This window comes from Pavona decussata, unplaced genomic scaffold, assembly GCF_977016875.1.
Source record: "Pavona decussata unplaced genomic scaffold, jaPavDecu1.1 SCAFFOLD_84, whole genome shotgun sequence".
Classification (NCBI taxonomy): domain Eukaryota; kingdom Metazoa; phylum Cnidaria; class Anthozoa; order Scleractinia; family Agariciidae; genus Pavona; species Pavona decussata.
Window position 1 is genome coordinate 4,499,703 of NW_028145502.1, and position 13,611 is coordinate 4,513,313.

Genomic DNA, 13,611 nt, shown 5'->3' on the forward strand with positions numbered 1-13,611 from the left:
TCTGGACTATTTATTCAAGTCCCAACGAGTCTGGATAATCGAGGTTCGACTGTACCAAGTTCACGGAGAAGACGACCCCTGACAACTAGGGACTGAAGGCCGCCGCCGAGACAATTGGGGGTAAACCAGACACTGACCGAAAAAAAACTTTTTTCTGTCAGGTAAAAAAATCTGAATGTTTAAAAAAGAGAAAAACCAAAATCCGCAAGAGTATCAAAACACTTGATCAAAACCGAAAAGACGCAAAACGCGATCAAAAAAAGTTCTCCTAGTGCAAGGAAAACTTCGCTTTTGTGCAAATTTAAAGGGAAGAAAAAGACACGTTCGCAAATCCTACACAGAGATATCTTTGGACATCTTAAAATATATTTTTTAATAACTTGTATCGATTTGTCTGTTCGAACAATAACCACGATTTCTAATCCATAATGCCTAGCAAGAACTCGTACAGTACCTTTCCCGTTAATCAGATTATCCTGTAAATGTTCATGAATGCGAACGTGTTTTTTTGCCGGATGGTGTGTCGTACTAATGTACGGAGTTCCACTGCAAACTCAGACTGATTTGGCTGAAAAACGAGAAGAAACATTCTATAGCGTTTTCGCTGTTTGACTGACAATAAGATATAAATTAATTCAAACTAACAAAAAAAAAAGAAAAATAGCCAAAGCTAGCATTTCTTAAAAGGTGACAATTAACCAATAAATTCAACAGTATGAACATCCTATTTTTTTTTGTTTAAAAAGCCCCATCCGCCGTCCGCCGTCCGCCATCCGCCATCCTCCGTCCGCATTCGCCCGTCCGTGTCCTCGTTTTACAGTCCTTAGCCAAGAAGACATAAGTTATCACAGAAGAGCATCTCGGTAGACAACCACAATTTTTAATGTTCAATCTTAACGTAAACACGACTAACATGATCCTGCGTAATTGTTCCGGGGCTATGCGTCATAACATTCATAGTGTAGGAGAGCGGCCCTCAAAATTCCACTCCTGAACTTACGATGAAATGGAACAATCCATATTCACTTTTAGAACAGCACACATGTCCAATACACTCGACCTGAGTCGGGTTGTCTTCGCTCGCGGGCGGATTGAGTCCGATCACTACCGGAACCGGAAATGGGTGCAAGGCGCTTGATCAGTTTGGGTGTATTGGACAACCCTCAAAAGTATTAAAAAGGCCACCTTATATTTTGGAAAGCCAACAGCAACTCTAAAATTTCTTTGTTTAGGATTTTGTCCCTAAAACTATCGGCCATTTTATTACATTTTTAGAAAAAGAATCCGAACAGATAAAACAAGCTGTGTTAGCTTACGTGAGTTGGCCTCTTAAAAACCCAGGACACATTTTATAAATCTTGTTTTAATGCTCTCGTTGGGTGACCCTGAACATCGAGTTGCAAACTTTCTGCCACACACTCACAACACGTGCGTATTTTGTACATCCAGATTGGTTCGTCAGGTTATGCATGACCTGACCAACTCAGACTATAGAGCTCATTCGGCTCCGCTATTTTCTCTTCTGATTGTATTAGATATTTTTCAAGTAAATTCTTTTTCGCGTCACCAATTTTATATTCTGCTATCATAACCAGTTATTGCCTCCGAATTTTCTCGATCTGTTTGTAACTAGGACTCAAAAACATAATTGAATTAATTATAGTTTAAAGGGAAATTACCACTTTTACTTTCTCCTGCGTCTAGAGGTTTTAAAGCAAATAAAAAAACTAATCTGACCTTGGTTACTTGTTTGCCAAGGATAACAAAAGGCATATCGTAGTTATTTTACATGTTAATCTAAACAGCGTTTCTTAAACATAGTATAAATAAAATGACTCTATTAGATATTAAAATGTTACGTGGTTTCTTTACCTGGGAATGACTCATTTTTCTGTCGTCTATTCGGATAATAAGAAAATAACGAGGTAAAAAAAAGATAGCTCCCTATTAACTGGGCTTACCTTCAATAAAAACAACGCCAAAGGTGCGCAATAATGACTCATTAATTAATTCACAAGTTCATGGTGTGGCATCAAGCGTTTAGCAATAATACTAGGCATCGCATGTGCGGTTCCGATCCAGGTGTTCACATCATGTTTAATTTAATCCACTCACGCCGATAACTTATTATACCATCTTCCTATCATTTTCATACACTCACCACTGTTTTACATACCAATTTCAATTCATGCAAGGTGACCCGTTAAAAGATTTGCAACAAAAATGCATGTAGTTTTAAATGGCCCACAAAAAAATAAGACAAAAGTGAGGGAGTAAGAGTTCTAGATTCTACGCAGCTCACTTGGTTAAATGAATGTTAGGGAAAAAACAAGGAACAAAAGAAAAAGAAGTTCCTCACACTTACAAATAGTACATCCTTGATTGGTGTGAAAATGTGTCTTTCGGTAGATGTTCAATTCGATTGTTGCTGAGGTCCCTGCAAACGAAATGAAAGTTTATTTTATGGGAGAGAGAAAATCGGCATGGTAAGACAGGTCATGAATATTAAAGAGAATATATTACTACTTAGCCTCGTTATTGCACTTTAGAGGGAGGGTATAAAGCACTTTTGAAATAAACTTTGTTACTCTCTCTTGCTAGAAGCCGACGCAGCTGACAATAATTTCAACTTAACATTTTCGGTCTGAGTGGTAAAATGTTGTTTTCATAAACTATATGCCTGGACTTTAGGACACTAATTTCCATTTTACTCATTCCTCTTGAACACCTCTAAATACCTTTAGTGACTGCGTGGGAACATTTAAAAATGCCATGAGGTTTCCCCTGGAGCGAGGAATACCGGCTAAAGTAGTGCCAACCTTGGTTTATCCGACTTGATAGTAGGGTCGCGAATGAGATCTGGTGCTGGTGCGTATACTTTGCTCTTTTTTTTTTCTTGATTGTTTAATTTGTTGTTTTTTTGGTTTTGTATTTTTAATCAACTTGGGATTACACCAGCCACAGTTCCAACGCAGCTCCTTCCCCCACCCCACCCTCAAACATTAAGTTCTACATTGGCAGTTCGGATTTCGCTCGTCACTTATGTTCTGCAAATAATTAGGCGATAAAAAGTTGGGCAGATGGCGTTATGAGATATATTGTGGCCAAGTGTAAACGTGTGTGCCTGAAAATGTTGTGAAAAGTGTGAAAAAGACCGATTAGCACTTCCGAAAAGCCAACAGAAGCTCGAAAACTTCCAAAATTTTATACATTTTAGTGACAGAAATAAAACTATAATAAGCTTTTCAAACATTGGAGGACTGTAACCACAAGAATTAGATTTTTGTATTCATTCACTGTTGTGCAATCAGCTAAAACATTAAATTTGTGATCACGTTCAGTGCAGCTTTTTGTAACTAATGGTAATTTTTTCCTTGTAACTTATGCTTACTTTTTCTTGCAAGTTAGTTTCTGGGCGTCGCATACGTAATCGTTTGTTGTTAATTTCATAAGTGCATTGGGCCTTTCTTTTTCGGTTAATTTTTTTTATAATGTTTTGTATTTCACCTTTGTAAATCAGTTGTTGTGATCCTTGAGTTGCCGTACAGATCTTGTAAGTAGTTATAGTTTTGCGTCTGAATTTTTGCTTGTTTTCTATTCGATTTGTTGTACATTCAGTTTTTCTTAAGTTTATAAGTTCGCGTTTATTAATTCTGCATTTTTTTCTCGTTTATGATCGTTTCTAGTGAGTTATAAAGTATTAAAAGACCAATTTGAAGCCGTACCAGGAGCGTTAATTACCAGGACCTTGTAAACAAATTAAACAATGTTAGAAATTGCTTCAATCCAGGAGTCATGTCATAAGGACGTAAATTTTGATCATCCGGAGAATGACTGTTTGTGATTACATTGGCTGACGTTTCCACAACCTAACTGAAAGTCGTTATTAGGTTCAAGTAAATTATGGAGCTTCAATAGATGGTATTAGTGGCTTTGGTCATTGACCTGATTGAAGGCAAGATGCTATTTGTCGTTTGTCAACTAAGACGTTATGTTATTGGCTGTAACGACTGCAAAAAATGATTGTTGCTTTTCGATTCGTCTATTGTAAGTGAAAAGTCGGTTGGCCTATTGTTAGTAAAATTAGTCAGTTTGTATAGTGTTTGCCTGTTTTGTCGATGTTATCAATAAGGGCCTGTGGTTTCGGCTACCCACCCTCCCCCGAGTTATCCTGGACGAGCAAGCCTTTCACTTATTGTGCAAATAGTTCTTCAACCTTCTAAGTGGGTCTCGGGTGTCTCGCCCCCTCCCGGCTCAAACTAAAAATATACATTTGAGCTCCAGTTTTGGGTTTACAATCACACATTCATTTACAAGAATTTAAATTTAATGTATATTCCTACAGTGATTTAATAAAGGAAATACAATCAATCAACTAATGCATCGTTATTTCAAAAGATCAATATAAGCCTAAAAGTGCCACCTCAGCTCTGTGGCCCCTTAAGCTGATTTGGACTCTTTGAATTCATGGATCCATTTTGTGAATTTGGTCCATACCGACCCCAATAAAAACGTTTTCAGTCCCACCAAAAAGTCGGTTTCGTCCAGTAGAGATTATTTCATGATCGGCGCCCTGGTGAATATAGGTTCTTACCATTCATGAGTTAGAGTTAGGCCTAGCTAGTTCTAATGTAGGGCCGTCTCTGCTCCTATTAATGGATCTTTTTTGACATCGAATAACAGAACTACAGTATTTTGTTACAACACGAGATGGCCCCAATCACTAAAACATTTCGGCTTCGACTGGTAGATCCATTTTCATTCAAGCCAAGATGAGTCCGATTTAGAGTCCACTCGTCTTTTATTGATAGAGCCGTTTGAAATACTGAATTTTAATGTCAAGGAAAGTATGATATTCCTACTACAGATAATTAAACTACAGACCTAATGGTTATCCTTTCTATGGTTTGCCATCTCATGCTGGATTGGTTGTAGCATACATGTAATACATGTCAAAGTCAAATGAAAGTGTTCATGGTATTTCTGAGTGGCGTAGTAAAATGATGATGTGTCTTGAATCATACATTAATTTCAAACTGCAAAAATAAATTGTTGCAGGGAAGAGTTTATAAGTTACAAACAGGGGAATTAATTTCAGACATGTCAGGACCACAAAGCCTATCTAGCTTATAGAGGTAATTATCTTGGTACTGGTGTCAATCTTAGGAGAGTTGGCTGTATAAATATCCAAAATTGATTTGTTTTTTTTGGGGGGGAGGGGGGGTTAGAGAATCATAAAGTTGAAATTTTTGTTGAAATAATGACACTAAAATCTTTTCATGAACGCATGTTTCCTTTACTTTCATATTAAAAAATGCCGCATCATTCAAACTTTTACGTTCACTGGTGCACAACTGTAAAAGGGTGTACAAAGGTGGTCACGTTGTTTAAGTGGCAGTTGATTGTTTTGTTCCAGAAAAACGATCATCCAATTCTTTCATCCAATTCTTTCTGTAAAAAACGATATTTGATTTGTGTGAAAATATGACCAAAGTCGAGCAAACACACTCTTTTTCCTCATATTTGCTACCCATGTAAATCTATGTTTTCTTAGAGCAAAAGTGTGTATTGTCTTCACATTTACTGTAAAAGTAAAGTTGTTTCAAATGTGTACATCTTTCTCACTTTTGCAACGGTGTGTAAATATCGTGTAAATGCAGCATTTACCAGCTACAATACAATACTTTATTAATTCCCCCCGAGGGCGATGCAAGAAAACGTCCTTGTTAAAATAGCACAATATCAATCAGTATTTACTCAAAACGTTTTTTGCGTGCGTGTTTTTAGTATTACTATTTTATGTCCGAGAATGGTAGGCGAGCTTGTATTTCTGGCAACGACCTCTATTTCTTCAAAATACCTAAAGAAATGCCAAAAATGCAACCATAAATCATATCTTTACCTAACCTTTTTTAGGAATATCTGATAGTCTGTGGCACTCTCCACATCATGGATCAACACAGAAAGTAGTAAGAATTTAGAGGATACGGTGGATTAAAAATGATATCCAATCCCTTAATTGCGCTTTGAAAGCCAAATAGGTGCAGAAGTACCTTGATGACAACAACCAAACAAAATTATTTTACTAAGAAAAATGGCAGCAAACTACTTCTGACTAGTAACTTAAACCAAGCTGATGTAGCTGGTTTGAATATTCAAGATATTTTCACTAAAGAGGTATTAATAATTGAAATTTGGTCAAATCTAAATTACGAATAAAACCCAACATACATTGGAAATTCACCGATTTAGTGCAAATCCCTTAAAATGATTGCTTATTAACCTGTCTTTATCGAAATTGGTCCCGTGCGGGAATTAGCTAGTCAGGTCAAAGAAATTTTAGATCACACTTCCGATTTTTTAAAGTATGAGGACTTTAAATCTCGCTCTAAAATTAAGACCACTTTTTTAACGTGCTACGGTGTTGTGTCTGCCATGGCAAAATTGAAAAAGTCTTTTCAGGATCAGGTTATGAAAAATTCTAAAAAAATCAACGGACTTCTAGCCAAAAGCCGCTATCATCTTCAAACTTTTGCAAAGAAGCCTATAAATTAATCGTTAAATGAATCACTTCAACACCAGCTAAAAGCCAGAGAAAATAGATAACTGACTGCGGAATTTACGAAAATTGGATAAAATGGGATGATTCATATATTCTGCCCTTTTATTGCACTAGAGAAACTAAACTTTAAACTTACCAATTTAAACTCCTTTACAGAAGAATTGCCACGCAGAATTACTTCTATAAAATAGGTATTTCTTTAACGGATGCCTGTACCTTCTGTGAACAAAACACAGAAACCCTGATCCATCTCTTCTAGGAATTTGGTTTTGTTCAAAATTTTTGGCAAAACGTACAATACTGGTTGATACAGCATCTGGTTGAGCCTCAAGACTTTTATTTGACCCTACCTACCTGTCTAGGTTTAGTCGATAATACTGAGGATATACTTTTACATCATGCACTTCCAATTGGCAGATATCTCATTTACTGAATTACTCATCCAAAATTAAGAAAACCCTGCCGAATTTACATACTTTTTCGCAAATCTTCTTACAGTGCCAAGAAATCGAAAAATGTTTTGTTTACAAGACGAACGCTGTTAAGAAATACAACTTAAAATGGAACTGTTTCAAGTGCACTGTCTTCAATTTCCGTTTTTTTTTTTTTTTTTGGATAGCCCCCTGATCGCTACTCAATCTTGGAATGTTGTTTTTTAACTCCACTCTTGTTCCAAGACTTCTGCGTTAGGAGTGCTGCCTCTCTTTTTTCTCCTTTCTTTTTTGTGTCCTTTATTTTTTTCGTTTATCTCTTCGTCCTTACTTTTAATTGATACGCGTACAAATCGTAAATAAGTCGTAAGTAGTCGTAATGCTGTATATGTAACCTTAAAAATGGACTGTAAGTAGCACAAATATTCTTTTATAAATAGTAGAAGTATCGTATTGTACTTAGTGTAGGTATTGTATTGCAAGTAGTATATGTAGTATGAGTTCACTAGAAGACATAACGTTATTTCTGTAAGTAGTGTGGACATTGTAAGTACTTTTAGCTTTCTAAGTATAGTAAGTATTGTTAACAATGTAGGTATAGTTATTGTGGTTAGTATGTGAAAACTGTAAGTAATGTTAGTAGTGTTCAGTGTTGTAAATGACGTGTCATGTAAGGCAATAAAAATTGTTTTAAAAAAAAGAATTTAGATGAAAGCTTCATATTCTAAATCGGCACTCTAAATCCCCATGGAATCAAACAATGATTTTCCCTGTTGCACCACCCTTGTAGCACTACTGCTTGCTATACTGAACCACACACAGCTCACAATTCCTCGATAGCTAACAACTAAAACATCACTTCTTGGATCTCTTTAATTATCTTGCCAGATAATGCTTTGCATTACGCCACCGAAGTTGCACAACAGTTTTTTAACAACTAACCCTTTTATTTACTTCCAATAACTATTGAATTTACAGCTGACTTGGGTTCCTGGAAAAGCAAACACTGAAGTGGCGATAAAATATGGGGTAGTTCAAAATAAGCTATAAAATTTTGAAGTAAAAGGGTATACAAGAGTGGCCATGTTGTTTAAGTGGCAGTTGATTGTTTTGTTCCAGAAAATGTCCATCCCCTTCCATGAACCGATATGGATACTTTATGGAACTCCTAATTTCAGCTGTTTAAGTTGCATTGCCACTCTACAGGTGTTAAGCTTTATTTCAAATGTAACCGCTCTAGAAATCGCATGCGACAGTGGTAAGCAAAAGTTGTGCCGCCTAAATCGGCCTTTAGCTTTCACAGATAATTAGCCGCTAAAAAAAAAGACGTCTGTGTGTGTGATTTGGGAATCAGAAGTCACATAATGTTTAAAACACGAGCAGCAGTGTTTTATCGGGTGCGCCTCGTAGTTTTAGACCCAATAAAGAACATGCTGCGAGTTTTTTGAACGGCTTCAAAAACATTCCTGGAAAAGCGTGTGTCAAGAGAATTCATAACAATGATGCTTTTGTGAACGTTGGAAATTAGCATACGAGAAAAACATTAAACACTGAATACTAATAAGGAGGAGGTTTTGTCGGGTTTTAAAACCAGCTACGTGATGTTTTATCGACCATTTGATAGGTCAATTGGGCTTACGAATTATTAATGAGTTTTTTAAAGCTAGATGAGTAGCCAGGGTTTGATTATCGTTTTCTTATCCGACTTTTATTGGCTGTTGCAGCCCCCTTGCGAGTTTGTAACGGTTTTAAAATACAATGTGCACACTGTGTTTTATTGATTGATTGATCGATTGCTTGCTTGCTTGATTGATTGATTCTTTTCCCTCCCCTTTCCTGTCAATACACGCAATTTAAAAATTCAAACGATTTTTCCGATAACAATTACTGTTTCTTCTCGCAATTAGCTGTTCTATGTTTGCTCATTAGGGCTCCCATAACAAAAGAGGTAAACGACAGTAGGATTCGTCAGCCACTTTAGGAGACTTTTGGTTATATAAACAGGAAGTGACTTTCATTTTTTTTACAACAAAGCAATATCTTTACTGGAAGTAAATGAGAAAAACGCTTCGTATAATTAAATGCGGCTTTCATCATAACAACATTAGCACAAAAGATTGTCGGCTAAATAACAATTGAATCAAAGTGCTAATATTTGCTTCCCAAATCTCCCTTGCTAGATTCTTCATCGTACGTAACACTGAAGCTAGTAAAGTATCAGTACTAACTGCTGAAATATTATAAAAATTGAGCTATCAGAAAGACCAAGGGGGCTGGAATTGCGTCAGATCGATAAATATAGATACGTACAAGAGCCGAAAAATAACATCGCTCCTATGAACTGAAAGTCCCTACGTGAGAGGCACACTTGAGTAGTTTGAATCAATGTAAAATGGTGCTTTCTCTCATTCTTTTCTTTTCTTTCTTTCTTTCTTTCTTTCTTTCTTTCTTTCTTTCTTTTCTTTTTACCCAAACAAGCTATGGGAAGGAGTTATCACACCAGCTGCTATAGAAGCTTATAAACATGATAATGTTAAGTATATGACACTAAAACGTCGAGGGTATAATGCGTCCCAAAATATTTTCTTTTAGAGCAATAAATAGACTGTTTTCGAACCTCTTTTTCCCATGTAATTGTCAATATCGTATGTTTGGATCGAACTGCCGGTAGCTTGGTTGATAATGGCGAGCGCAATGTGGCGAGTGCACCAAAACTAACGAGGGGCTTGCAGGAAGGGGAGAAAAAGACGTCTCATTCCTTCTCTGCCCGACGCTAAAGAAACTGACGAGGGCTTCCAGGTTGCGCTCGCTATTAAAAACTTACATGGCGGCAGTTTCGATCGAAATGTGCTATCGCCTCGGAGCGAGTTCTTCGGTCTTGATTAAGAGAGACAACTTATTATTGTTTTACTCTGGGTATAACGAATTACTATTATCTGAGGCATTGTGTTGCCAAAACACTCAGCCTCACAAACAAAATTGATTAAAAGAAATATAGCTTTGCAGTAATGATCACTCGTTAGTTTTCCGTCTGACTCATGATCCAAGCTCTCCTACAAATCACCATACAATTCTCACAGCTGACGGAAAGTTCTGCTGTGGTACAGCCCCAGTATGTTCACTATGTTTTAATAACTAACATGACTGTGAAAACTTTACTGGTCTTACGCGCAAACAAAATTATATCCAACAACTTACAGATATCTCAACGACGTCAGATTTGCAAATATCTCGTTAGGAAGTTCTGAAATTTTGTTCTCTGACAATTTCCTATGGAGAAAGAAATTGGATCAATTAAATCTACATTTTTTTCGTTGTCGAAGTCAGTAACGGTAGCTTAGCGGAAAAAGAAACTCCGACCCAGCAATTCCAATGGAAGGCATGAAAATAATAATAATAATAATAATAATAATAGTAATAATAATAATAATAATAATAATAATAATAACAATAATAATAATAATAATAATAAAAATAAAAATAATAATAATAATAATAATAATAATAATAATAATAATAATAATAAATAAATTGAAAAAGACTTTCGCACCCCTTTTCCTCCCTTCCCTTTAAATGGCGTCCTTTGTGCTGAAGTCGTTACCTTTTGAAATGTACAAATCTTGTTTTTATTGCAGGATATTATAAAGCAAAATACAGGGAGATGTAAAGAATCAACCAACGAGTCCCCAGTAGCTCAGAGGTTAGAACATCCGATCTAGAACACGGAGGATCGTGGGTTCGAATCCCATCTGGGGCTCAGATTTTTCTGTCTCCTCTTATGGTTGATTCTTTACATCTCCCTGTATTTTCATTGTCTTTGTTATTATTATAATTACTATTATTATTATTATCATTATTAGTATTATTATTATTATTATTATTATTATTATTATTATTATTATTGTTATTATTATTATTATTTGGTCTTAGGACAAAGAAAACCTTCTAGTCATTATTTGCTCGCCTATCATGAAGATCAAAATTTAAAATTTTACAATTCAATCATTTTAGAAAATAAAATAGATTAGCAAAACTTACTAAACATTTATAAAGGATCGGAACTGCAAGAAGCAGATTCAAAAGTCAAAATCTTATTTTGGTTTTCGTAATAATGAAATTAACTTATTCAAAAGGGTAAAATAAATCGATTTGGGAAAGAGAAGAGTAAAATGGTGAGACTTGGCTTGGCAGAAATTAAAATGGCCGCCTGTGAGTGTTTCATGTTATTCTAAGCTTTAAGCTGCCTGAAGCGGAAAGGCGGCGAACCTTGTGCAACTCACTTATTATTGCTACAAAGCCTCCCATTTTCTTGGGCGTTGAATTTCGTTATGGGAGGACTTCAAAGAAATATGCCGAATTTCCTAAACCTTCCTAAACCTTGATCGGTTCGGCTTTGTTGTAACAAAATCCAGTCAATTTCAACTGTTTGATGTCGAACGACGTCACGCTTTAGTTACAGTTTATTGTTTTTTCAATAAACTGTACAAATGCAAAAAGTTATTTATTATTATTTAAACACTAATGGCGAGGAAGCCAAACGAAAGCCACCGGGCTTATAAAGAATGAGCTTCCTCAGTTAAGTAATAAGAACAAAGTATACACATTGGACCAAAATCAATGGCAAAGCAACAGTAATTCTTAAAAAAAATATTACATAGTCATATTGATCATAGTTAGGCCAAAAAAAAAAACGAAAATGAAAGTGAAAAGCAGAGGTAAATAAATAAAAACGATACGCTATTTCAGTTCATTCATTTGTAACGGTCGCTACTGTCCGTTTCATTTATCCCTATTCTAATAAAATAGGAAGATTCGGCGTGGGTAACACAACTAAAGGTTTTTTGTCTGATTACTTTTTCTATTTCACTATATTACCACATTTGAAAGGTTACCCCTACAGCGTAAGTTTTCTAAAGAATTAGTAACGTATGCAATGCTTAACTTCGTAATAACGTGACCCTCGAGTGGCAAGGGACAGAACATAAAATTGTGAATTACAAGGAGGAAGCCTGATAGAGGGCTTGCGTAATCGTTTCTTGCAGCTTCGTCGTCCTCTATTTTAAAATTGCGCCATTCTTTTGTTTTTGTTCATCTTCTTATATCACGCTACCCTATCTTTGAAGAAAAATACAACTGCTTGTAGTCTTGCTTTTTGTGGTTTGTGAATTTTTCTTTTTACGACATCATTTTTCTTTGTGGAATCCCAATAAAATATGAACTGTATTTGCTTTGGACAACACATGGGGTTTTATGAGCGGCATCAAACGGTAACATTTTTAAAAGCAAAACCATTCAATGTTGTCTCCTGTATTAGAAGCTGAGATTGTTCTGTGGCTTGTTAAGGACATAGTTCTATAAGCTAATGCAGTTACGTTTTCCCAGATAGTATAGCTCAAAATTTAAGCTAAAGACTGAGTCAGTTAGAAAGCGGAATCTTATTCCATGAATTTAATAGCTGCTGGTGGCCGGCTTTACGCAAATGTTACCTACATTTTCTTTTTTCTTATTATAAAGCACATGTCAGTTCTCAGCTCATAAAACAAAAGGTTTAAGTCTTCCGGTGATCAAAATTTGAAGCAGGCATTTTGCCGAAGAAATTTTGGGTTTCTCTGTGTCATGCTGTTTATTACTTGTAATTGTCATACCAGTGAAAATTTTACTTAATCTCTTTCTTGTTGAAAAAATGTTAGTAATCGACTGCGAAGTATCGAAATTAAATAAAATAAATTTCGAGTTTTCAGTTTTGTTTTCAGTTCTGAAACTAGCATCTAACATCACACATTACATTCACTATAGTAAGCTTTCCTCGAACTTTCTTATGAGGTGTATTCATCCTGAACGAATCTTCTCTTGCGTCTCCAAGCAAATGATATGAGAACCATACATATTAGGTGATGCGGAGGCCATGTTAGTTATTACAACGCAATAAATATGGAAGATTTTCATTTTTACGTTTAATTACTTTTGAAATACACCTTAGCACTGAAAATCTTTAGAAGCGACGACAATTGGTGTTCCTGCGCTCTCCTTTTTAAGGGAAAGAATTCGTTAGGTTGATCACTAGGAAAGTGTTGCCATGGTATCGCCTGATTGAAGGGAAAACGAGTTTTTCCAAGGACAAGTACCCGCATATAATAAGCGCTTGATGGCATCCATTTTACTTATATTGGAATAGTATCGGTTAATTGTCACCATATACGTAATGTTAAAACGGAAGACAAATGTATTCGCACGGAAATGGAAAGTTTGTGCTAAATAAATTCATTTATTAATCATCTGTTGCATTTTTAAGAATGTTGATATTTTAGGAATCCCACAATGTAGCCCATGCGTCGCCCATGTTTTCTTAATACTCGCTTGCTTCTCATCTTCTCTTTTGTTTGGAGCACCAGCGGGATAAACTTAAAACACCAACCCATAAAATCACACAACACCGCACAATGTAATTGAAATTTACTTGTCTAGCTCATTATAACACGGGTTTGCATCAGAAAAATTCTGAATTTATGGTTTTTTTCCTCACGAGTAAAATCAAACGAAGATCAGCGATCGTTACAAAATTGTGATATCAAATAGCGTGAGACCTTTAATAACCTCTTACTAACCGAGCGCGAGGGC

The 13,611-nt window shown here is 35.8% G+C and overlaps 1 protein-coding gene across 1 annotated transcript in view; it reads right to left on the reverse strand.

The window, feature by feature from the left end:
* LOC146475584 (uncharacterized) overlaps positions 1–13,611 on the reverse strand; it is an 873,425-nt gene that overhangs the window by 25,322 nt on the left and 834,492 nt on the right. The window contains exons 25-26 of the mRNA XM_085116063.1: positions 10,192–10,263; positions 2,366–2,437 (exon numbers count right to left, since the gene is read on the reverse strand). Of these exons, the coding sequence (XP_084972189.1) occupies positions 2,366–2,437; positions 10,192–10,263 (144 nt within the window). The remainder of the gene's footprint in view (positions 1–2,365; positions 2,438–10,191; positions 10,264–13,611) is intronic.